The sequence below is a fragment of the Enoplosus armatus genome, chromosome 22 (assembly GCF_043641665.1).
Source record: "Enoplosus armatus isolate fEnoArm2 chromosome 22, fEnoArm2.hap1, whole genome shotgun sequence".
Classification (NCBI taxonomy): domain Eukaryota; kingdom Metazoa; phylum Chordata; class Actinopteri; order Centrarchiformes; family Enoplosidae; genus Enoplosus; species Enoplosus armatus.
In genome coordinates, this window is record NC_092201.1 from 5,643,345 (window position 1) to 5,670,353 (window position 27,009).

Consider the following 27,009-nt stretch of genomic DNA (forward strand, 5'->3'; position numbering starts at 1 on the left):
CGGCTCAAGATGCCAGAGCCCACAAAGAAAGGTAGGAGTGTTGATGGTGAGGTTGGCATTTGCATGTTGCCTCTAGCAGTAACATCAAAGCATGTAAAAGCCACAAAAAAGATCCAAAATAAGCCTGCTGCGCCGCATGTTTATTTAATTTGACAGCAAAAATGCTTCACTTTAAAGTGATTTTGTGTTGTTTTTTATGATTGGCTTCTTTAACTGTAACCTGTTTAGACCAATTCTGTATCTTTATTCCATGTTACTGTCTTTGTTTGAGGGGAGTCGAGCTGCAGGGAGCTCCATCACTTTATGGCTCGTCTGCCAGCTTGTTCATAGGAATCCTCAAAGTGACTTTGACAGTGGTATTGTATTACTGATGCATGCATGTTTCTACCATCCCAGGGGGGGGGCAAGAGAAGATTTGAGGTTTATGAACAGATATCATTGTTGCCAGGGGTTAGCATACTGGATTGTTGTGCGTGATCCAGCTGGAGAAAGACGCGATGATGAAGTGCAGTGGAGGAATGTTGATGAGTGCCACGCCGGACACAAGCAAAGACCTGTGAAGGATGTTGCAATTTGGATGAAGTGAGCGAAGGCCGGGCTGTATGAGGATAAATAGTAACCTGATTGTGTTTGTTTTCCTGACGATTGATGCCAAGCAGGAATGGACCCCTCAGACCTGCCCCCTGCTTATTATTCAACTCTATATTCAACCACACACAGCATCTTCACCCATAACGTCACTCATCTGTACTGTCATGTCCATCAACATTCCCTTTTAATCCGCTCTCGTCTGTCATTACGATATGGTATTACTCCCACCCTCCTCATTAGCTCGGCTCTTTGGGGGTCTGCCGTCCTCCCAGACATGCCCATGTAGAGGAAATGGAACATTTTGTTTGGATCTTGGAAGTCTTCCTGATGAGAGCCGAAACAAGATTTTAATAAACTCATTATCCTCCAGGGGATCATTGATATGTCTGTAGCTGTTCCTCCATACACAAGACATCTATTTCTTGTCTGCCTGTCCTGGCAGAGGGATCAATCCTCTGTTGCTCTTACTGAGATTTCTTCCTTTGTTTTTCCCTGCGTTAAAGTTTGGAGGGAGTCTTTTCTTATCCAAACCAAAGGTCTAAGGATAGAGGGTGCTGTATAGATTGTAAAGCCCTTTTAGGCAAATTTATGATTTGTGATTTTGGCCTATATGAATAAATTGACATGAATATGTTGACTCTTCCATGCCTTTTGGACAGTGGACGTTGTATTTTCAAGATTTGGTTCATGGGACCCCCATTTGGAAAAAATTAACCTTGACATACTTTAAACCGCTGCAAGCTCCAGAATCCCCTTCCTCACATCAAAATTTTATCCCCGTCTCTTGTTGGGTCATTTGTGGTCAAGAAGAGTAGGAGTTTGCAACAGCCAGAAGAAACCAAGGTCCCAAAATGATGTGAAGCTCAGCTTGGCCTTTATCATCATTCACCTTTGTACTGTTGATTGTGTACAGAGCAGTTGCCCCCACAGTATTCATCCACTGCCATAAGAATCCCTGATCCCCTCAGAGACAAAGCTGTGGGGAAATATAGGCAGCAGATTCCAGTCTAATACAAACACTTCCCATAAATAGCTGCATAGCCCAGAGCAGCAGATAAATGAAGGTAGAAAAGTATTGTTCTTTAAATGAGTCTGAACAGCTGAAGAGAAGGAGGCCAGCGCTGTTGTTTTAGACACCCCACTCTCAAGCCTTTAAAAAGTCCGAGATGACGGACTGGCTGAGTCGCCCGCAGAGCTCTTGGGACCGGGATTCTTGTCCCTGGAATAGTTCAGAATGAGCGCACTTTTAATCCCCATCCCTTGTTCCCTGCCATCTCCCTCCACAGCCGTCCAACCCCTCCTCCTCTCCTGTGCCACACACCAAAAGAGACATCTCCCTGCCACCCTCACTTCGGGATGTATCACTCAGAGGTCAGGCACCTCGCCATGAAACCTCTGACCCTGTGCCCAGAGGCCTTAGAGTACTGTCCTTGCTGCTACTCAGTTTGGGGTTTCAGTGGTGGACAAGCACATGTCTTCACCCCATGATATTTACTGTCACTAAGACCCATCACTCTCCCTGGGCTCTGTCCTCTGACTCTGTGGCTTTGTGTTACAGAATACCACCTCATAAATCAGACCCATGGTAAGATACGGGGGGAACGCCTGTCAGCAGCTAATTGCCACCCAAGCACAGCTCTCATCTCTCATCAGACACTTAAAGTCTCATAAAAGTTCCTCGTTAAAGTCCTTGAGTAACTACAATTACTAAAAACAAGAACCACAACAAGGGCAAACAGTATCTTTCACGTAGGTTCATCTTGATTAAAGCAATAAAGGTCTATATTAGGAAAAATGAAGCTGCCGGCAGTTTGGCTCACATCGGAGCCTGTATGAGCCCTTCTGTCTGCACGCCAGCAGGGGCAACAGCTGAAAATACCTGCAGCCCTGTCAGCTGCACTGGGAGTCCTCAGAGGTAAAACAAAACCTTTCTCCACTCTCATTATCTCAATGGTGATGAGACAGAGCCGCGATTCTCGGGTGCATGATGTGACCCTGCAGGATTGTGGCCCGGTGACCAGCGACACATTGTTTTGAAGTGAGGTGGGAGTGCGGCTAATTTTTGACATGGAATGCTCAGAGGGAATCATCACAAATGGAGGGATAGCAGACGCTAAGAAGCGATGGAAGAGATGGCTGTTAAAAAAAAAGTATACATAGTCAGTGGACATACATGGAATTAGGGTTGCAGTATTCATAGACTAGCCGCAAACAGCAGGCAGTGAGAGAATCTATGAAGGTTTCTCTAAAGCTTAAGATGCTGAAGGACGAGCTTCAAGTCTCAGAGTATTGGCTGTGTTATATATTTAGCCATTTTGGGAGAAAGTTGGAGTATTGATATTATATTATATTATATTATATTATAGTAATAATATTAATATTTTAGTATTGAAATTTTATTCCTCTCTATATTTTGGAGATTTGCCTCAAGATCTTCATGGCTGTGAGTGAAAAAAACAACCAAATACTGGCTTCGCTCCTTGGAAGTTGTGATTTATACCCTTCAACTAAAGAGTTCTCTAAAGAGTTCTGAAGAGTCCTCCTGTTCTCGTTCTGTATCTTATTTTCTCTGAAAATATAAAATGTTAAATATAATTCTAAAGAGAAAGAAGCATCAGACATTAGAGAGGACTGAAATTTTCCAACTTTCGTTATCATCTAAAGTTGGATTTATACTTAAAGGCTGTACCAACATAGATACGCTCACATATCTAAGGACAGCAAAAGAACAGGCCGCTCCAGATGTTTCAGCACTACACAACCTCTCATGGCTCTTTGCTCCACTGACCCACTAACAACAAAAGAGGTTAAGTTTTTAACCCTGTCAATGCATGCCCAGGGCTGTATGGAAGCTTTGATCTGTTGAGGCCTTGCATTGAGTCCTGTTACAGGTTTTGAATGTCATATCCCCCCCCACCATTAGTTTCATAAGTCTAGACAAGGCAAAGGGCAAACAAATGGTGTGTCATGGGGGTCTTCATCATAATCAGTTAAGACTACATGGTGTCTAAGCATGAGGAGCCAGTTATCCAACGCAAAGATGATATGGCTTAGTGGTGAATGGATATCAATGAAACAAGTCAATGTGCACAAACGGAAAGACATTTTTGTGTGATTATGTTGTGCTGATTGAATTAAAGACATACTGATCTCGTTATCATGTTTGACAGTGATGTGTTTTTGTTTTTCTTTCTTTAGATGAGACGCCAAATGGCCAGCCAGAAGGTGAGTGAACAGCGATAGACATCTAATCTCTCCCTGTCACCTGCAAATCATAGCTGCACGATGTATGCACAAGAACAGACATACAATCATCAGAACCTTGCTTAAACACAAGGGTAGTAGCACAAGTGAAAGAAGATAATACTTCTGTCAAGGTGCACACATCAAACACCAACCCTTGTTTGCGCTAAGGTGTCTAGGCACAGAGCAAAACTGAGCATGTCTACACATGTAACATGATGATCACAGCTCTGAAGTCGGCGTGAATGTGCAAACACAGCCTCATAGGAGTGTAAATGTGGAGCCAATAGTCGGCAGTATGGACATCCTGCTGTGCTCCAGAGTGATCTGTGGCCACGACCAAGCTGTCAGCATCTCCGACATTCCTGTTGCCAGCCAGCTGATCCCTCTCTGTTGATTCAGCTGACGCCCCGGCCGCCCCATGTGAGCAAGGTGCTGGCATGCATTTGGCTTTTTGCCGGCGCTGGGGTTTGACCTTGGAGATGCAGCATCTTGAGGCTCCAACATGGTTCAGGGGAGAGCTCAGCTTTTTAGGGTATAACTAAAAATGTTCCTGACTTATGGTTTGTCAGATACATATTATTATTATTATTATATAACAGTTATTTACGAATGCCAGTCAGATCTTAGTTGTAGCTTAGAAAAGTGGTGCACTGGCTCATGGTTTCCAGTGTCATAACCAGTGTTGGGCAAGTAAGAACTTTATTGTTACCGGTGACACTGGGACCAACACTGGTCATAACATAGAGGCGTAGTGGTAATTTGCATTTCATGATCCAGTAAAGCCATTTTCAGTGCAATTCCTGTCGTTGCTAATGCAAGCACGCCTTATCTCAAAGAGATTATAACACAATTATTTAAGGTGTATAATGAATGCTCGAGACTCCCAGCGAGTGTTGTGGTGGTGCTACAATAATCAACAGGTAAGTCCTATGCTGCCTACACCTGTAGGTATCTACAGCAAAACCACCACAACACTTTGATGGAAGTATAAAGTATTTAGTCTTTAGCCTTTGAACTATTTTGACTTGGTGTGTTTATTAATGTGCATTGAAATTGTGAACCACAATTACATTTGCATAATCCTAATCTTGACATATTAACAGCACATTTTTTAGCAGGAAAATAGTCTTACAATAACCTTTTCCTGTGTATGTTTGTGTTATATCCAATGAGAGAAAAGTCTGATGAAGAATATGATTTATTGTGATAAAGTGTGAATGCCTACATGCAGGTGTAGATATGTAACGTTTGTGTGTGTTTGTTTTGGTGTGTATGTTTGAATGTGAGACTGAGAGCATTGCAGATGCTAAAGCTTTGTGCTTGTAAAAGCAGCTGTTCCATCTACCACTATATTTGTCACATGCTCAGAAAGTGTTGCCCCAGACAGTAACGGTGCCCTGCCCCTACCTGAGATTTCCCTGGAGGTTTCTCCACCCCCAGGTGGGTAACCCTGACGCCCCCTTCACTTGCCCCAGAATGTTTCATTCACCTCACACTCACATCACGTGTTCATTTGGCGTGTGTCGTCACGATTTTTATTTTTCACTTAATTCACTCTGAGAGGCCAGAAATTGCACTTTTCTTGTGTAGATATGATGATTGCTAAACACACAGAAAAGTTAATTAGGTTAGCTGTGCACATATCCACATGCCTGCTCTGCTCTACCTGCATTTGCCTTGACGCTTGGTGCTGTCACGCACTCATGCTGTGGCTGTCTTCGTATTTGTGTAACTGTATGATTTATTGAATCATCAGGGATTGGGGAAGCTGGGTTTTACTAACTCGGTTGGCTCTAGTCAAAGCTGACCAGCTGTCTAAATTTAATGCTACAAGCAATCAGATAATTTCATACATACTGTGTGAGTCAGTAAATCCCTGCTTCCTTCATCACTTTACAGTATCTATATGCAATGACCGGATAGATGCATTGGTGCACCCCACATGGCATACCACATTTGTGATTTAATAAAAGATATACTTTCATCATTCATCATTTATTGCCATTTATTAAGCCTCACAGAGCCGCTAGCAAACTCTTAATATTGTCTGAAATTACCTTTCTTATTCAAATCACCAACTAGGTTTGTGGCTATCTGGTCATTAGCTATTTATACCGTTTGAGCAAGCGTTGTCTTGCAAGGCTGCCTGTAGATGTGCTCGATGCTTGCTGCTCCAGCCTGGCGCTTTGTCTGCTGTACAGAGGCTGTAGCAGAGAGGAAAGAGCCAGTAGAGACTGATGGGAAGAAACCAGATCCCACAGAGCCTGAGCGATTACAGGCTGTGGTGGCTCAGGAGCCGAGCTCCACCGAAAATGGCTCAAACCAACCACAGCCTGGTGGGGTTGGGGTAAAGGAGCAAGCAGAGTCCACTAACTCTACTGTAAAGGAAGAGGCTCCTTGCTCTCCCCCACCACCTGGTAAGTATACCTCTTAAACATGAATCAGTCCCATGTCTCTCTCATATTGCATGTTTACCCCTCTATGAAATGCTTAAAATACTACAGAAACAAGCCCTGAAAGTATTACTAGCAATTTAAGTTGCACACTACATGGCTCAGCAGCATGGCAAGACTGCCTTTTTTGTCTTACATTATCTAAAATGTACTTATCTAGATTTACTGAGTAGAAAGCTTACAGATTACCTTTACCTCCCTGCTAAAAAAGCTATGGACTTCACACTTACTTTAAAACAGTAATATAATTCTTACATGGCTTTAATTGCATGCAAACTTCAAAGAAATAAATAATTATACTTGCACCTGAGGACTTTATGGTGCAGTGTCTGAGGTGTCTAAAGAAATAAGAACTAATATAATAATGAGGACTAATGGATGAAGTGCTGATTAAATCCTGAAATGGCAAACTGAAGGTGATGCAATTTGTGTGCAAGGTGAGTCATCAAACTCAATTCATTGTTCTATAATTCAGAAACTTGAATGTGTTGGCAGAACAAACAAACTGGTAACTGGTTTCCTTGTATCAGTTTCTTTATGTAGTATCCTCAGTTGAGCTGGAATTAATTGATCATCATTGTCTTGAAGCAGAGAGAAGATACAGCTTTCATTTGGCTTTTTTTTTTGCAAGTATGAGTTCCAGCTGCTGCTTAAAGGTTGATTTTGTTGATGATACACCTGTGTCTGTGTGTATGCGCGTTGTGTTGCTAGAGAGCTTGTGCTTTTGTTCCGGCAGCTTGAGAGGCTTGCGGCAATGAGCACAAAGCCTTCATGATCCCACACTGCTTTCTCTCTCAGACATACAGTAGTTAGGGACACAAGCCAAATCATTGATATTGGTTGATATTGTGGTCTCATATCTTCCAGTCCAGGAGTTGCATGTCGTGCTCCATTCATTCAAGTCTTGCATGTGATCAATGGCCTTGTTGTCTGGCCAGTCTTGTAGCTTGTTGGCCTGACAGTGATGGACTTGGAGCTTTTTGATAGGTGGGTCTATATGTCAATGATACCTTTATTGCAGATGATGATGATGCTACAGCCACTACCTCATCCCCAACACCCCAAGCAGGTTGGTACCCATAACAACCCTTACTACTGCCTTATTTCTTCCTCTTCTCCTCATCCTTTGAGGACGATTGCAATGGAGCACTCACCTTAAGTCAGGCTCAAATCAACTCCCACCACCTCACGAGTGCTTTGAAAAGTTTGAGAAGAGCGCTAAAATACTCAGGTTACCAGTATGTTTGTACAGCAATGTTAGTTGGGAAGTTATGTTGTGGCATTATGGATCTTAGAATAGCAAAATTAAATCCAACGATTTTGTTTTCTGGTGTGTAATGTGCATTTCAGCATCACGGGTTCAGTGTTTTAATCTTTAGTAACAGAAAGGCATTGGCTCAAATCTACTCCATAGTTGAAACGGTATATATTTTTTTCGTGCTGGTTTTCGTGTCCAATTCGGTAAATGTTCTGATGTATGTCTGTGCACTGACATACATGTAGTAAATGTGTGATTTTTACATGTAAAATTCCTACAAGCACATCAACCTTTATTTACTCAACTCAAATAAAGGTATGGATGTGGAAATGATATTTCACATGTATATATATTATACATATAAAATAAATACATGGTTGCTTAATGTGTATATGCATATTAATACACACTATTGTTCAATATGTTGTTTAAAATCGTGTCTATCTACTAAAAGGGAATGCTGCTTAATGTCAACTTTTGAATATGTTGTTTTTATGTCCCTAGACAGTTTGATGGTAGTAAACATTAAATCATTGTATGAGTCCTCTCATGTAGGTATTTATTTTGGGCAGGCTTACAGTGGATCATTAAATTGAGCTCTGATTTCTAGCTGTTGTGATCGAACAGATCATGCTAACTAGCTAACGCTACGTTTCAAATTTTTCTGGCCATTGGCATTCCCTTTTATGTTGATAAACTTTCTTTCTTTCTTTCTTTCTTTTGCTTTTGTAAAATACTCAAACATGAAAATTCACTTACTTGCTGTCTTAATATCATTATCAATTTCATATCTGTGCATCCAAAACTAGCTAGCTCAGTGACAAACGTATATACCCTAGCTTGAAGACTGGAAGCAGAAGCAGTGGAAAAGCTAGCTGCTGTCTAAATGACATGACAATACGCCTTCCAGCTACTTCAACAGTCGCTATCAGATGTTTTATCTCGTTAGCTACCAAGCTAGTCCCCAATACACCCAAGAGTCAGCTAAGCTAGCTGACTTTTTTAGATTTGGTTTGAAGGCAGTAATTTCACTGCAAGGACATCTGTCATTCTGTGTGCAGCTACTTTACGGTTAAAAAATATCTCCAGTATGGGATGTAACTGCTAGTTAAACCACAATTTCTCATTTTCAATTCCTATATGCTGTCTACGTACACAAAGAATTGGTAAATAAGACAGTTTAGAGTTGGGAAAAGGCACCTTTGATGAAGCTACGCTAACTTCCCCTCTGAATTTAGTCTTCATGCTAAGCTAAGCTAAATATTGTGCCACCTTCAATGAACGTACAAACGGTGTTCTTCTCATCTAAATCTTGGTAAGGCAGCAAATAAGTTAATTTACCAAAATGTCAGAGTATTATAAATGATCTTGCTTATATTTTAATTTCACTTATACACTACAATTGGAGACAATCCTGGATGCTTCCCATTAAAAAGCGTAGTAAAGCTGCTGTGTAGTGGGGAAGTTAACCAGACATACATTTGCTAAACCAACAATTAAGTCCTTATTCTTAAAGCCTTTTGTCATGTAAAACCAAAACTTATGTTAAAGCATACATTACTCTTTTGTGTGGCTTGTCAGAAAGAGTTTTCTAGGGCCAAAATGGGTGCATTACTGTACTTCACACTTGTAAACTTGCCACAAACCACAAGGTCAAGTTCTTGCATTATTGTAAGTGGTTTCAAACCCTAAATTTTGGTTTTGCAAGAGAAAAGGCTTCAAGAATGAGGGATATGCCTCACAGCTGCTCCCCTAAGCTTTTCAATGAAAAACATCCAGCAGCTAGTAAAACCCACTCTGATGTAGACACAACATTCATCAAACCATCTAAAGCCTTTGAGTTTATCTCGATTAATTTCAATGATAACTGTTTTTTCTTTACAGAGGATGCCAATTCACTCAAGAAACTCTCAATTGAGCTGCCTAGTAAGATCCCTCTGTTAAATCCTACCACCATTTTAGTACCTCTGACCAAACCAGTAGCTCTAAATTACTCAGAATTACCCACTGTCTGAATGTAGGAAACATGTTGTTGTTGTTTTTGTTTTCTGTACACATAAATTGTCATTTATGTGAATACATTTGGAATTCTGAGTCATATCTAGGTTTTGCACATTTAATCAGCAATCAGTATTCAATCAATATTCAAAATATAACTTGAAAGCAAATCAAGGAGCTTAGCATATATTTTTTTCAGACCATTGATTCAGAATTCCTTGGGTCAATGCTTGCAAATCTGTTGGTTTTACTTTTTGTGAGTGTGTGCTTGCTTCAGTGGACTTTACAGTACTATTTCAAACAATATGCTGTAAATTTCTCTCTGTCTTTGTTTAGATGATAGCGTCCCTGTGCCAGCCATGGGGAGAAAAGACTCAGGTAATAAAGTGGTAGTCAAAAAAAGACTCTTATGGTAATTGTGTTCATTTTTTCATACACTGCAAGAGGAATTTAAACCGATATCAGAATGTGGTTTCCTGTTCAAATGCAGCCTGGCTAGCAGTTTAGCATAAACCAGGCTAGAGCCCCAACCTCTTCCATCCACCTCGATGCATCTAAAACATCATGAGGCTTTTTCATTTGCATTAGGATAAAGGATGGCTGAAATATCAGACAGCATTTGATAGACAAGTTTGTCAATGGTGAACTTGCATAAAATGTGAAGAAAGATAACAACTGTATGGCAGCAGCACATTCAGATCTCCTATTGCAAAGAAGACTGGAGCATCGGGAAAATGAAGAATTTACAAATACAATGAGTTGTTGAAAATGTCTCTTAAATGTGGCCTTTTATGAAGATTAGACGCCTTTTCTGTATTTCACATTGTCTGCTTCATGCTTTCCATGTTGCAAAGAGCTTAAATTCTGCTACTGTATGAGGTGTGATGGTTGAAAGTGAGAAAACGTGTCTGTCTGTCTGTCTGTATAACTCTCCTCTGGTACGACTTAAACTTTCAGAACAAAAGTGAAACGTGGGTGTATGAATTCCTGTATTGCTGTATTTTTCCTTGCACAGCGGCAATGGAGAGCACTGTGTCATGTGTGTGTTTCTCCTAACTGAGCAGTGTGGTCTCTGGGAGAGGGCCAGGGCCCAGAGGACCTGGACAAGCCCATTGACACCCCTCCACTGTCCACCCTGCTGATAGAGAGACCCCAAAGCGCCACTGTCCCTGTGGGTGAGTGACAGCACAACAAAGAGGAATTAAAGAAGAGTTGAAGATGGTAAAACATAAGAAATTCTAGATATTAATATGATTTTTATGAGGGTGGTGCACTGATTCTTCTAAACCTTAGAGAAATGGTAAAAATGTCACTTCCATGCTGCATACATGTCTGTATGGTAAATATGTAGCCTATTAGCTCAGCTTAGCGTAAAGACTGGAAACAGGGGGAAACAGCTAACCTGGCTTTGTCAAATTGTTGTTTTTACACTTTACATTTTTTGTACAGATTAAACAAATGAGATACAAAGTATTAATTAGAGCTAACCGGCTATTGGCTCTAGCTTCATCCATTATCATCATTAAAAGATAGAGAGGAGAGGGGTATTGATGCTCTCATCTAACTCTCTGCAATAAAGCCAATAACCACATTGCCTAAAACATTTAACAATTTATTTTAGAAAACGTACAGAAAGGCAATGGAGTCAGCATCTAAATTAACGTCACAATAAAGGGGCACATTAATGGTTTATTGGTTGGACGTTCGAACTGTTGGACACTTTTTCTCTGCGATCACATTGTATTTTTTGTGTATAAAGGTGGAGACATCACCTTTATTGCCAAGGTGGAGGCCAAAGATCTCCTCCGCAAGCCCACTATCAAGTGGTTTAAAGGAAAATGGATGGATCTGGCCAGCAAGACAGGAAAGCACTTACAGCTGAAAGAGACCTTTGACCGATTCACCAAGGTACGGTACAGCCAGCAAGGCACGCACCATCCCCTTCGTGAGCGCCACCTCACAGTACACTAATGGAGCTGTTATACCAATTCTTATATATCACTCCCTGGCAGATCCACACATTTGAAATGCACATCATCAAGGCCAAAGATAACTATGCTGGAAACTACAGGTGCGAAGTCAACTACAAGGACAAGTTTGACAGCTGTTCCTTTGACTTGGAAGTTAAAGGTTTGTTAAAGCATCGAAGAATTATTTTCACTCTAATATGTCCACAAATTACAGACTAGAATGTGTCTTATTACTGTCTTACAGAAGCTGAACAGGGCTCGCAGAATATTGATATTCGGTCAGCTTTCAAAAGAAGGTAATGAAAGAAGTGTGATGCAACTTCAAGACATGTTGATAGTGTTAAGGAGTCAACAGAGTGAATTCAGTATGCAGTACAGTATTTCATTTTCTTTCACTTCAACTGAACAAACAAAGGTATTTGTTTCAGAAAATAGGATCTCTGGCAAATGATTACTAATAAATGCTCCTGAAAGTGAAGAAAAGAACAATTGCGATGAACATTTCACCTTCAAGTAATATTATTATGTGACATATAAGTGTGACATGATGGTTGTAATAATGTCATTAACCTTGCTCAAAGGTAATTACAAATCAACCAGCATACTCAATGTGTAATCACAGGCCAACTCTTGCATTTCAAATCTCCCTCCAAACAATGTGTATGGAAAGCAATGCAAAGCATCCCAGTTGCACAATGTTGCTGCTCAGTAATGTTTTAACATTGCAGAAACACTGTGGCAATATTGCCTGGGACCACTCTTTAAGTGTTTTACACAAAACCCCTTGTTTCAAGCTTTTATATAGAAAAGACACACAAAAAAGGGTTCTTGTGTAAGCACCAATCGTGCGTTAGCTTGGAGCTAATGGATCGATTGACATCAGAGTCTCTGCTTTGTGTTGCTCTTTTAACATTGTTTTCTAGTGTCTGTAACTGTTTCAACTCTGATTACATCTTCATTAATCTCTCCTTGTTAACAACAGCAGTGAAGGACAAGAAGATGCAGGGGAGCTTGACTTTAGTGGTCTCCTTAAACATAGGTGAGAATCACATCCCGACCCTGAGTGGATTTTGTCCTTTTCAGTATTTTTAAGCCCCCTTTTTTTGGAGGTGCTGCTTTTCACTTTCTTTCAAATATTTTGTAAATTTGATTTGTATAAGGCTACTGTATGAGTGGCAAGTACATTTCCACAGATGATACAATATGCTATACCAGGGGTTTTCAAAGTCTGACACTGTTGGCCCACTCTCAGACAAAATTGAGACAACTGCGCGCCCAGAACATCCCCCGTCTACTAAATTAGAATTAATGGATTTTGCCACTGTTATTATTAGTCATTTTCTTACTTTGACTGACAGTCGCGCTCTAAGTTTTGTAACTACAGTTCCCATACTGCTTTGGGAGTATAATGTTGCCATGGAGTCAATTAGCTGTTGTCTACAACTACAAAGGCTTCAGGGTTTTTTTGTCTTTATTTGTTTACATTTTGGCACCATTAAAAATATGCCGAATTAGCTATTAGCAGTTCTTGTTTGCAATGTAGCCATGAATGCACAGACAACTATAACTGTATTACTTTGATACTGAAGAAAACTTCAAAACGTGATGTTTCTAAGGCAAGTTCTGGAGTTATAAGGACCAACTTTTTTGTATGATTTCTAAGCGGATTTATGGACATTTATACGCGATAGACATTGGAGGTAATAAAGTGTACATCACACTGAATCTAAAAATATGTGTATCATGTCTGTGTAGTAAGATTAGACTAGAGTTGTGACTCTGAGAAGGAGTACTAATATTGACGCAAATTGCGACAATCAGGCGTTGAGGGTTTTAAAGTACCTTAATTGCCTTTTACCTCGTGCAGTAGTCCCCCTCCCCTCAACTCTACCTACCCCCTCTGGGAGGCATGCCTTACAGTTTGAAAACCTCTGTGCTATACCAAAGCTGCTGTGGTGGCTCAAAATACACACCCTGATGCATATTTCAGATGATACAGTGCAGCGTTTAAGTATTAGTACAAATAGTCCTAGGCAGTGACACTGTTCACCAGCGAAATTACACATTTGTTGTGGGCTTGTCTCTTCTTCTCCCCTACATATTCAGAAATCAAAGGTTAGTAGAGAGAAACCCATAAGTTTAAAAACGATTAGACCTTACTGCGGGTGAGTACTATAATCCTGTAGAGTCCCCAGCATGACATGTAGCTCTAGGAATTGGACGAGCAAGAGTGTTGGCCTACTGTAGTACGGTAACACTTCATTTGAAGGCAGCATTCCTAACCGCTCTGTCAGCAGTCATGAATGATGGAAATGGGCCTTGCAACATAAACAGGTGACAGCTCTTCATCAAGCCGGTTAAGTCAGATGCCACCTTTATGAGGCAGAGTGCACCATTTTGAATCATTAATGATGTGCTTGTGAGCCACGGAGAAATGATGCTGTAAAATAGTGTTATCGCTACATTGTCGTTTTATTTCAACTTAGAAATATAAGGCAAATACCACCATGTTTATTTCAGCTTTCTACATAATTGCCTGACAATAAACAGATGAGAAACACAAACATAGAATGGAATAATATTTTACGCTATTCACCTCCAACCTTTTGGACATTTGGTAAAAATGTCTAGAAAGGGCTGACTGAATGTTCTTTATATACACTAATGAATACACTCATGTCCAGGGCGACGTGTTTATTAACTTGGAGCTCACAAATCTAACATCTCCGAGAGACACTTTCATCATCTAACAGTGTCGGAGCATCTCTGAAGTGATCACTCAAACCAACAACAAACAAAGGGATGGGCCAGTTCATCAGAGAAATATGAAAGATGTTAAAATCCTCATTAAAAATCTTTGTTGCAGGTTTCCCCTAAATCTCTGCATGCTGCATTCCAACATGTTATTACACAAAAACGTTTAGCATTACAGTATGTTGAATGACAGCATTTTTCTCACAAGATAAGAAAAAACTGTGATAAAAACCCTTGTTTCATCTCCCACATTTACTCTTAAGTCTTGTAACAGTGTCCAAAACTAAAAGAACCCAACCCTTCATCCTTCAATGCATGCTAGAACCCTTAAAAAGCATTATTGTGGATTCAATGGCAACCCTAAATGTTATTATAACAGTAAAATCTACTAAACTTTGTGTGGTACAGCAAGAAGATCTTAAAAAATCTCATATTTTGGCGATGTCTGTCACCCCTGGTTACCCTAGTTTTCTCCCCCAGAAAAAAACATCTACGATAGATGTTAGAAATACTCCTGCCATTGCATTTCACCAGGCCACTGACCTCAGAACGATAGCAAGTCCCCAGGAGATGATAGTTGGAAATGGTTAATTGCAGAGGACAAGTAGAAATTACAGGAAAACAAGGCAATCACTGGACTGAAATGTGTATTTTTAATAAGAATCACAAACCTGCTTTGTGCCTCCCTGATGACTTCCAAGATATTATTTTGCAGTTAATTTTGTAAATTATTATCACCAAACTGTCTTGCACACACAGGACCTACACAAGATGTTGTGGGATGATCACAGGTAGAAAATATCAGGCTTCTACTGCTTTACACACACACACCTCACTGATTATAAGTTTTTCTGATTTTTGCGCCATGGTTCCATCTTGATTAAATCCTGGTGGATAGACACATGAAAAATAACAAGCAGACACAATTAACCCTCCACAGCTTCTAAGCAAATTTAAACAACACCTCTGTGTTTTCTTTTAATAGTGCTTCTACTCCTTTACAGTTAACATTTGACCCCAGAGCTGGTAGAAAGCTCACCATGCCCATCCCTTTGTGTGACATGTCCTGAGGAACGCTCTGCAGGGAAATAGGATATGCAAACCAAAACTGGCCAAGGGCAACATGAAACTTAGTCAAATTAAACAGTGATTGTAAAGCTTAAAGAAGTCCCCTGTTCTAGAGGTTAATGAGTGGTTCCTCAGGACACGTTGCAAACACCAGCCTGTGGCTCCTACCTTACATCGTTCCCTCGTATCCGGCACCACTAGGGAGCCAAAACAGCAGGATGAGACCCCAGAGGTCGATGTGTGGGAGATCCTGAAAAATGCCCGACCAGATCAGTACGAGAAGATTGCTTTCATGTACGGCATCACAGATCTGAGGGGTCTGCTCCGGAGGATGAAGAAGATGCCAAAAGAGGAGAAGAAGAGTGAAGGTAAATCAGCTTTTACCAAATTTTTGATGTGCTCCTTTGATAAAGTTGCATTGTGGCAATACTCACCAGGTGAATATCAGTCTTTATGTCTGGTCAAAAGGGGATCTCGATCTCGGTGTTGGTCTTGTCTTTTCAAAGCTTTTGCAAAGAAACTGGATCCAGCATACCAGGTGGATAAAGGTGGAAAGATCCGCTTGGTGGTCGATCTGGCCGACCCCACAGTTGAGCTAAAGTGGTACAAGAATGGACAGGAAATCAGACCCACTCCCAAGTATGTAACGACATTTTCTTCAGTCTATCTTCTGTGTCTTCTCTTCGTCAACACTGCACAAATGAAATGCGTTTTTAAAAAATGCATTTCATTTATGCCATCGCCCTCCTTTATTAGTTTTCATGTGTTTTCATTTTGTCACCACTCAAAAGCACAATGGTTCACATGTTTTACACCACAGAGATTCAATCAGTGTTTGTCCTCTTTTCACTTATTCAATTAAGCTTAAAAACACATCACATGACCTACATTTTTACAGATACCCCCATAGAAATATATATTAAAACCTAAAAGTGGTTTAGTAAGACAGTATTTCTAGTATAAGTCCAACTCACTCTACTGTGAACCATTGCAAGTGAACAAATAACGTTCTCTCGACTCTAATGTGGCTCTGATCAGTTTCCACACAGTCTCACACACACATATTAGGAACATTATGAATTCACAGGGCTATTTAAAAGGCCCCAGAGCTACATTTGGGTGTAAATGCGGTGTATGATGTCAATTGTTGTCTTTAATTTGCCATTAACTACTGCATATATCCTCCTCTGCATAGGAAAAAGGTGGTACCTCCTTCACAGGTCTTTAACCAAGTCTGGCTTTGGAACAAATTTAGTAAATGTTGAATCACATAATAGATAAAGATAAAGATTACACACGTTAACAAGCAATTACCACTGTAACCTTAACAACAACAATCATTATGTAGGCATGATGATTTCGTTTTTCAAAGGATATGAGTGATGGTTTTACGTGTTTTGCAAGTATTTCGTAAGACTTGGGTGCAACAATACTAGACAGAGTGAATGACAACAACAGAGAAATAGATTTATCTTAGGAATAGTGGTTTGAGAGACAATTTTGTCAAAGAAAAATAATGTTATATATCCCTGTAAAAAGGAATATGTTCTTAAATAGAATAGATATTAGGATTATAGACATGTTGTAAACTAGATAAACACTATGCCTAACTCAACGTACTTTAGCTATAACGTCTGTTCAAAGCCATGCAAAGTTAAAGCCATCTGGGAGGTTATTGCTGTTTTCTGGTTTGGGTCTGTCGTGGCATTTTCTCTAGGGCTCCCTGTTACCGAAGACACACTCTCTCTCTCTCTTTTGACACTATTGCCGACTACATATACCCCTCCAGGCATGATGTCTCTCTGTCTTTGTCTGTCTGTTTATCTGTCTGCCATAATCACTTCCTGTACACCCCCTGTGCTCCGGCCCCATTCTGGCTCCACTGCTGACCTTAAGTCAAAGGAAGTAAGTCCATCCGTCCAGTCAATTCTTCCTTCTCCATGTCAGAGTTTTGGTGTGATCCCGCCCCCTCTGTCTAGCCTGACCCTTGGTTGTGCAAAGTGCACTTGATGCATGTTGAGTATAATGATGTTGCACTCCTTTATTTTGTCAACACTGCTGTACATTTTGATTTTAAGAACCCTTTGACTTTGTCTTTCTTTTACTTAATATCCTGGAATAATATCCATTCCTCTCATCTAAGAACTAGTGTATTGACTCATACGTAGTGTAGGTGAACAGTGATGTGACTAATGGACTTGCTGTTTAGGTATATTTTTGAGCATAAGGGCACACAAAGGATTATGGTCATCAACAACTGCTCCATGAACGACGACGCAGCTTATTCTGTAGCTGCGGGAGACGAGAAATGTGCCACAGAGCTGTTTGTCAAAGGTATCTCAATTAACTGTTCACCTTTTAATTAACTTATAAAGAACTGCATGTGACCTGCAGAGTTATGCTGCAGATTTGTTAGTGTTGTTTCTTCTTCCTCTCTTGTCTTACAGAGTTGCCAATTAAGATAGTTAAAGGTATTGAGCCTGTGAAGACCACAGTGAATGAGAGGATTGAGCTGGAGTGCGAGGTGTCAGAGGAAGGTGCTCAAGTCAAATGGTGAGACTCTAAAAACATTTAAAGGTTCAATGTTTTTGAAAATTACATACTTTCAATAACTTGCTGATAGGATTAGAAGCCTCTGTCATCCTGGACAATGCATTTTCAACTGCGTGTCACCAAGTCATGTGTCACAGGTTGCTTTGTGACTCAAATGCATCAAGATTGTGAGTTATTGCTGTTGTAAGTTGTTTGCTGCTCATTTGTCCTTGACACGAGTGTATGAGACTATTTCAAACGCTTCTTCCTCCTTCAGGATGAAGAACGGTGTTGAGGTTCCAACAGGAGTGCGCTCCAGATACCGAGTTAAGTGCGAAGGAACCAAACACTTCTTGGTGATTGATGACGCCTCCCGGGAGGACACCGGGACATACTCCATTATGGCCACTGGTGGCACATCTGAGGCTCACGTACAGGTTGACTGTATGTAGCATCTTGGCCTTTTTCAGAGCTTCTGTTTGTTTACATCCTTTTCAAAGGTACCAGTAGTATTATTCTGTTTTATACCTTTCTCATACTTTTAATTAGTGAAGCCACTGAAGGTGTACCAGGACCTGGAGGATATGACGGTGATGCTGGGTCAACCCATCAAGCTGCACTGTGAGATTTACCCAGGCAACGTCCCAGGTCGTTGGTACAGGAATGGACAGCTGATCCAGCCCAATGATCGCATCAACATCATACACAGAAATAAGTATGTCATCACTGTTAAGCTCTGTTCAATCAAAACCAATTTTACACAAATGCTAACATCACTTTGTTTTCCAGGGCCCATCGTCTTGAAATTGCGACCGGCTCCCTTCATGATGCAGGAGATTACACTTTTGTACCTGAGGGATATTCACAAAGCCTCTCTGCCAAAGTTCACATCATTGGTACACAACCTATGCTTCATTGGATTTTATATCTTGACATCATGCTGAAAAAAAAACAACTAAATGTAATATTTTTTATGATGTTGATGTCTGCAGATCCACCAAGGGTGCACTTGGAAAGCTTGAACTTCCCAGACAACACAGTGACAATTGTGGCAGGAAACAAACTTCGCTTGGAGATCCCCATCAGTGGAGAACCAGCACCCAGGGTCGTGTGGATGAAGGGAGAAAGGGTGAGCTTCAATGTTTTTACTCTTTTACTTTTTTTAAAAATCCCAGGAAAAGACCAAAACTAAAGTACTTCCCAACTTCCCTATACACAAAGTTGTGAGTTGTGGACAGGAATCTTTAAAAACTGGTCACAAATATGCGCTTTAATTTAAAAAAAAGGCTAAATAATTTCCTAAAACAGCTAGGCACTGTATGTTTTTAACATTACTCAAACAGAAGTAAACAGTGCATTTGTTGGGGACTATTTTCAGCTGTGGATTAATACACCTTTGGTGCTCTATTGCCTATTTCTAGCAGCAGGACGGTGTTTGTGGGATTGACTCAAAATAAAGTACAGTGTTCAAAGAATTCATCGTTGGTTTTGGCCTATTCATGGGATTTGTTGAAAATAGGAAAATTGTCTGTCCGTTTGTCTCAGGTGATTCTTGAGTCTGGCCATCGTGTCCGGGCTGAAACATACGGCGACCAGACAAGCCTGACAATTGACATCACAGAGCGGGAGGACACAGGCAACTACAAGATAGTCCTGCAGAATGAGGCTGGTGAAGCCTCAGCCAATGTCAAAATCAAGGTTGTAGGTAAGTGATCACAAAGCACTTAAATCAAAAGACCATGTGGAGAACTGCCGATGCGTTTCTTGAACACGGCCTTGTGTTGTCTGCAGACATCCCTGACCCTCCAGAGGCTCCCTTGGTCCCAGTGGTGGGCGGTGATTGGTGCTCTATGACATGGGAACCGCCAAAATATGATGGAGGTTCACCAATATTAGGTAAGAATCGCATTTCACTTATTACAACAGCTTAAATGTATGTGTGGGTGTTAAATGACGAGTTGTCTGGCCGTCCACAAAAGGCTACTTCGTCGAGAGAAAAAAGAAACAGAGCTCCAGATGGATGAGACTGAACTTTGACCTGATCAAAGAAACAGCATTTGAACCCAAGAAGATGATTGAAGGAGTGCCATATGAAGTGCGGATCTTTGCAGTCAATGCCATTGGTGTGTCCAAGCCCAGTGAACCATCCAAAGCCTTTACTCCCCTCGGTGAGTAGCCCAATATGACAGCTAAGTAGCTGTCTAAACACTGGCCTTTGAGCTGTTACTGCCAATAATCTGTCCAGGAAAGTATTACACAAGGCTTCAGTTTATCTAACAACCATTTCATAATAATGAAGGAAGAAAAAGAGTGGGCCTGTGATAGTGCATGTGTGATCTGCCCTTGGTACCCCGGCGACGCAGCTGTTCCCATACCCCACCATCCCAAGCATTCTGACTGTGACCTCCACTGGACACGCAGGAGCTTTAGAGGATATTAAATATGTCTTTATAATGGCTGCCAAATCATCTGCGGATTAGAGGTTTAGGAGATCAGGTCTGTCAGAGGGTTCAATAGGAGTTAGATATGATTCAGAATACAAGAATAGACGGCAAAGAGCAGGGACTAATGAGATCTGACATGGAGATTGATAGCATACCAGCAAGAGAGAGCAAGGCGCCTCGAGTTGCCAAAATGGATGTTTTCCGATCTCGTTCATGCCCATTGTTGGAAAACAAATGCGGAATGGTGGCTATAACTCCTCTGATCTCTTAAACCTTTATCTCCACTCAGCTGTGACCAGTGAGCCCACCATGCTGGTCGTGGACGATGTCACAGACACCACAGTGACCGTAAAGTGGCGTCCTCCTGAGACCATCGGAGCTGCTGGTCTGGACGGATACTTAGTGGAGTACTGCATAGAAGGAAGTGAGACAACCTCAGATCTTCTAAAGGCCCCTACAGACTGTGTGATTATTGGTCTTACATCACACTGTGACACATGTCCGCCTGGCGTGATGGCGTGTCACTGCTTACATATTTTTTAAATATTTCACCAGACCCACTTTGCACAGTGTGACATCCAGTGAACCTGTAAGATCACTGCTATCGCACAGCCTATTGGGGTCTCAAGGTGTTTGTACATGTTTGGAGGAGATTTAGACATTAAACAGAAATTTACACAGAAGAATAATCAGTGAAGGCTGTTAACAAATTGTCAACTGGACTGTTTTTCCCCCCACAGCTAATGATTGGGTAGTATCCAACAAGGAGCTGACAGAGAAGACCAAGTACACCATCACTGGGCTGACTCCAGGGTGTAAAATCTTAGTTCGAGTCAAAGCCATCAATGCCGCCGGATCTAGTGCTCCACGGACCCTTCAGCACTCTGTCCTGGTCAAAGAGGTTATTGGTGAGCTCTGAAAACTGCTCCTTTCTTTTTTTCTTTACAGTATTTTCTTTCCATCTATCACCATATAAAGCACTTTGAACTGCTTTTGTATGAGATTGAGCTCTACAAATACATTTCAAAGAACTTTTCTGCTGTAATTTGGCTTAAAAGTTGATTGTTTTCATACACCTCATGGTCCATCTCCTCCTCAGAACCACCCAAGATCCGCATCCCCCGACACTTGAAGCAGACATACACTCGCAGAGTTGGTGAAGCAGTCAACCTTGTAGTGCCATTTTTGGTAAAGCCATCTCTCAATCGATCAATATTCGCTCTACCTCTGAGCAGAATGATAAACTCTGTATGATGTCTGCAGGGCAAACCCAGGCCGAAGGTCACCTGGATGAAGGAGGGCAAGTCCATAGAGCCTTCACACGTCAGCATCCGCAACACAGACTGCGACAGCATCATCTTCATCCGTAAAGCAGAACGCAGCCACTCTGGAAAGTATGACATGGCTGTGCAGGTTGAAAACCATGTGGACACAGCCATTATTGACATACAAATTGTAGGTGAGTCAATGGATATGGATATTGTGCATATTTATTTAAATGTAATACTTGATCGTGAGATAGGTATTAAATTTAATTCTATGTTGTATTACAAGGACTTAAGTCTTAAATTTAAACTTGGTGAATCCTGCGGCAACCCTGTCTTAAACTAAATTACTATTATACTTTCATTATTGTTGCTAATACTTCTTGACATGATGATAATAAGACCAAACTGTCACTCACGATGTTTCTCTGCTTGTCAGACCTACCTGGGCCTCCTCAGTGTGTGACCATTGAAGATGTTTGGGGAGGAAATGTGGCTCTGGTCTGGACTCTTCCAAAAGACAACGGCAACGCCCCAATAACAGGCTACACCATTCAAAAAGCAGACAAGAAGACAATGGTAGACGATCAGTTTTACAAAACATACTAAACTGAAACTGCAAATGATGTTTACATAAACATGTTTTTCGATCTGCTTTATAGGAGTGGTACACATGCATTGAACACTACCATCGCACCTGCATCACCATCACCGAGCTGGTGGTTGGGAACGAGTACTTCTTCAGGGTCTACGCGGAAAACATGTGTGGCCTAAGTGAAACCGCCACTCAAACCAAGAAAAGCGCCCTCATCGTCAAAGAAGGTAACACTGACGAGGTCATATTAGCGAGTGAATGTTTGTGTGGAGGGGTGAGATCTGGGAAAGTCAGTGAAAATGGTTACTAATCATTTCTGATGGGGGAAAATGCTTCCAAAGTCTAAACTCTGGAACAAATTATATGGATTTCACATGTTGAAAATGTCAATAAACTTTTCTTTTCACAGCTGTTATCTGAAAGTTACTGTCAGTGATGTTTTCCACCCTGAAGTGGTCGGGATATGACTGACAGTGGTGTTGTAGACTCAGCCGATGATAAACAAAAGAACATTGTCTTTCCCTCATCACATAGGGAATTCCCCACATGATACCGCTCAGCACCAGTATCATGCACAACCCCATTCCTTTACCCTTACCCCAACAGGCTTGCAGATGAAAGAGCACGATTACAATGACCATGACTTCAAGGAGGCGCCAAAGTTCACGCAGCCGCTGATCAACACTTTCGCTATCGCCGGCTATAATGCTACTCTCAACTGTAGCGTCCGTGCCAACCCAAGGGTAGGTGGGAGAAGCACAGGTAAAAGTGATGTATGTATAGATATGCATTATACTACAAGTTGATCATGTTGGGTCCAGTTAATTGCAACTTGGAACTTGTTTTTCTATCGGTTGTTTTTATATTTTCTTTTTCAAAACTTAACATTTACATGTAAAACAGCAACACATAAAGAGGTACAGAGCATCAGATGTAACAAAGGCAGGGAGGGAAAAAGAAAAAAATTAGAATAAACATGTAGATGACAGTAACAGTAACAGGGAGCATAACTGAGAGGTTATGTCAGGACACGTTCGCCCATCTGCCTGCTGAATTAATATCTTCATGCTGCTGACGTTTCTGTTGTCTGACTGCAGCCCAAAGTGATCTGGATGAAGAATAAGATAGCCATCATCGACGACCCACGCTACCGCATGTTTAGCAACCAGGGAGTATGTACTCTGGAGATCAGGAAGCCCAGCCCCTATGATGGCGGCATGTACACCTGCAAGGCCATCAACGACCTGGGAGAGGCCCAGGTGGACTGTAAACTGGAGGTCAAAGGTCAGTATGGACCAGGAGGCAAGCTCTGCATGCCTCCCTGGGTACCTGTCTGAATCTGAATCTGGTTTCCCAAAGCTTTTCTAGTTTTATTTCTTAATTTCTTTGGTACTGCTTCTTATCATATTTTAAGTATCATCTCCCTTTTAAGGATCTTTGCTACTTTATCTAAAAAAAAACAGTTATAATCAAAATCCTCACTCTGTAACGAGGCTAAAGAAGCAAAGGTGACTTTGGGAAACCAAATCCACTTAGGTACCATAGTGTTTGAACTGTGTGTTGCAGTCTACCAAAGGGCTGACCACATATGCCGTGGACAAGTAAGTATCTGGATTGGGTTGCACCAGCTATTTGTAAATTCATCACTAAGGCTGTGTGTAACGTCCCTCTGAAGTTCTTAGTATCTATTAGCTAGTTCTTAGTGATTTACTAAATCGGGTTGCACCATTAAAACTAAGAATAACGCCTTAGCTAGCAGAGACATTAATAAATTGGTCGCTAGGAAACATCTGTAGCACTGTTCAATCTAAAACTATCAACTATGAAAACAGGAAGTCATAGTAGCATCATGAGCTGTGACATAACTGCCGAAAACAGCTTTAGAAGGCCAAACCATATATTAAACTTACCTGCGAATCATTAGTAATTGTATGTTTGACTTTAGTTCATTTATATATCCATACATGCAAAAATATATGTGTCAGAGTTAGCTGTTAGTGGGAGATATCTGATTATGCTAACCTAGCTAACGTTATTTGGTAATTTAGCTAGTATAATGTTGTTAGCATAACATTTTGTGATTTGAGGTATAAACTGTGTTGTTTTTGTGAAATCCTCCCATTTTACATTGTTATTAAACAGAATTTAAATCCAGAGGCGGGTCAAATGTGTCAAACATATTACATATTATAGCTCTTTTACTCTTGACTCTAAACCGGTATATTAGCAAGTTAAGGTTGTAAGTAACTGACAGTTACACCTGTTACTGGGTGTGAATATTTAGCAACAACTACTCTTTATGTAAGAACAAGTTTGTGTGGTGCAACCTGTTTTAATTCAGTGATGTGTCACTTATTTTAAAACTTGTTAAAACAAAGTTTGAACTTATGAACAGCTGGCGCAACTGGTTCCTGGACGCCATTTTCAAAATAGATACAAATAATGACATAATAATAATACGTTCATTTGTGTGCAGTGCACATAATATTTGGTGACACTTTTCCATCACCACCACATGTAGAGGTTTATCCCCCGTGTTCTCACACAACTCTATCCAGTCCAGTCCATCCGGTCATCTTGTTCATCATCACAACACACCACCTCAACACACAGTCACCTGTCACACCTCAGTAGGCATAACATATAGAGCTGTGATGTTTTTGTGTTGTCTTAAACTATTCTCCACAGATTCCAGCGTCCCCTTTATGCCACATAAAAGTTAACTCCTCATATAAAAGAGTTCAGTAATAACTCAACAGTATTCCCTGGTGCACACATATAACTCCATGTAAACATTTTGTTAACCCCTCTTCTCTTCTCTCTCCCCCAGTCCAAACTCAAGAATTGTGAATGTATGTTCTCATATAAGGTAAGCTTTCATATGGTTTTGGCATATGAAGCTTATGTCATTCATTATGCATCTTTCAGCCAGCTTGTAACCTCGCTTTTCTCAGTCGGTGGCGACTGTAGCAGCTTTTCCTCCCTGTGAAAGCAGGACCCAGAGAAAGAACATGTGAAATCGGGCATTAATGAAAAACGTTTGCATGAACATTTTTGCCAAATTATTCCCCAGTTCTGCTCAGCTGGCTGAATTTAACAACCCTGTTTGGAATATTTTAAATGAGTACCGTAGTTGTTGGTATGACATGGTGTGAATTCAAAGACTACCTCTCATGTATTTTGTGCCTCCGATAAGGTGAGTAAAACATTTTGCAAACTCATTAACCTTTGCACAGAAATGCAGACCAGCAGGATCCAAACAAAGCGTACTAACACTGGGTATTTTCCATGTTCTGTGTGTGAAGAGCTGTGTACACACGATAGGAGACAGCACAGTTCCTATTGTATCCCTTAGCTTACAGTGGTGGAACGTAAGAACATTTACTGAAGTGCTGTAATTAAAGGAATATTTCAACATTTTAGGAAGAACGCGTAGAGTTAGACAAGAAAATTAATACCACTCTCATATCTGTTCATTAATATGACGGCTAGCCTGGCTTTGTCCAAAGATAACAAAATCCACCTACCAACACCTCTAAAATTCACTAATTAACAAGTTATATCTCATTTGTTTAATCCACACAAAAACCAAAGTATAAAAACAACACATTGCGACTTTATTAGTGGTTATATGCCAGACTATCTCTTAGCTGGCAGCAGTAACTTCCTGGAGTCCTGTTGCCACCAGGTTGCCAACAACCAGAGGAAAATCCTGGAAGTTATAATAGAAAACTATTTCGTATATATAAAACGTATTTCCCAAAATGTCAAACTATTCCTTTAAATGCAATTTTGTACTTTACTTGAGTATTTCCACTTCATGCAGCTTCATTCTTACATATAGTATATTTAGTGGGATGTTGTGTTTATTTTTGTATTGTATATTTTAACTCCACTGCTTTTATTTGACAGATATAATCAGTAGTTCCTTAAGATTTTATACACAAAGCATGTGATCAGCCTCTAAAATGTGATGATTTGTTAAGAGGTTAAAGCGCCCAACATTGTTTCAAATGAGCTACAACAGTAAAATGCTGCTTACACATTGATGCATCTGAAATAATAATCCAATAATGTAACATATATTAAATTATAACACATTTTGCATGATGAATCCTTTAACTTTTGATACTTTGAGCACATTTAGCTAATAATACTCCTGTAATTTTACTTTTGAATGCATGACTATTACTCGTAACGTCTTCCACCACTGTTAGCATATTGTGGATGACTAAAGGCAGTGTATGCTTCATTAATCTGAAATTTTTCAAAGATGTCGGACCTGCATTGTATTTCAGTGGAATCAACTGTGCTTCTAGTTCTGCCTAGTCAAGCCTGAGCAGATGTAGCTTTACAAACTAAGTGTGGATTGTGTACATGAGCTATACTGGCCTCCGTTCTTCCCTTCTCCGGTGTTGTGAACTCTTCCTCTCTTCTCTGCATTCTGATGCTTGATCAGCCTCTTGCTCTTTAGCTTTCCTCCTCTCCTTCTCCTTCTTCTTCTTCTTCTTCATCTCTCTGTTTTTCACTCTCCACATCTGCCCCCCCTGTCCCTCCCAACAATATTAAAAGAGAGTTTTGTTTCTTGTCCCTCAGGAGGCTTCACCTTCTTTGAACTCATGCAACGCGGAGTGCCCCTACACCTGATTGACAAGTATATGAACGAGACGAAGATTGTCGAGCAAGAGAAGTAAAATCCAACAGAGTGCAATAAGACACTTTAGCTTTGCAGACATCTGCCACCACTAGTGATCCTCTTCTCTCACCTACTGAGGTCAGCGGCCTGAGGGCGGATGGAGGGATGATGGAGGAATGATGGAGGGATGGCAGGACAG

At 40.8% G+C, this 27,009-nt stretch overlaps 1 protein-coding gene across 1 annotated transcript; it reads left to right on the top strand.

Annotated features, from left to right (window-relative positions):
• Window positions 1–9: 9 nt before the first annotated feature.
• On the top strand, window positions 10–27,009 carry mybpc1 (myosin binding protein C1). The gene is made up of 34 exons (XM_070929168.1): window positions 10–31; window positions 3,790–3,816; window positions 5,206–5,277; window positions 6,039–6,254; window positions 7,312–7,359; window positions 9,433–9,474; window positions 9,883–9,924; window positions 10,611–10,721; window positions 11,306–11,454; window positions 11,559–11,676; window positions 11,761–11,812; window positions 12,499–12,555; window positions 13,623–13,631; window positions 15,540–15,706; window positions 15,845–15,977; window positions 17,235–17,243; window positions 17,548–17,672; window positions 17,786–17,891; window positions 18,148–18,314; window positions 18,420–18,585; window positions 18,660–18,766; window positions 18,863–18,999; window positions 19,416–19,575; window positions 19,662–19,766; window positions 19,850–20,038; window positions 20,604–20,738; window positions 21,055–21,222; window positions 21,414–21,502; window positions 21,578–21,773; window positions 22,019–22,158; window positions 22,242–22,401; window positions 22,781–22,917; window positions 23,272–23,458; window positions 26,771–27,009. Exons 1-34 carry the CDS (start codon window positions 10–12, stop codon window positions 26,866–26,868), a joined length of 3,846 nt encoding a protein of 1,281 aa, XP_070785269.1. The 3' UTR covers window positions 26,869–27,009.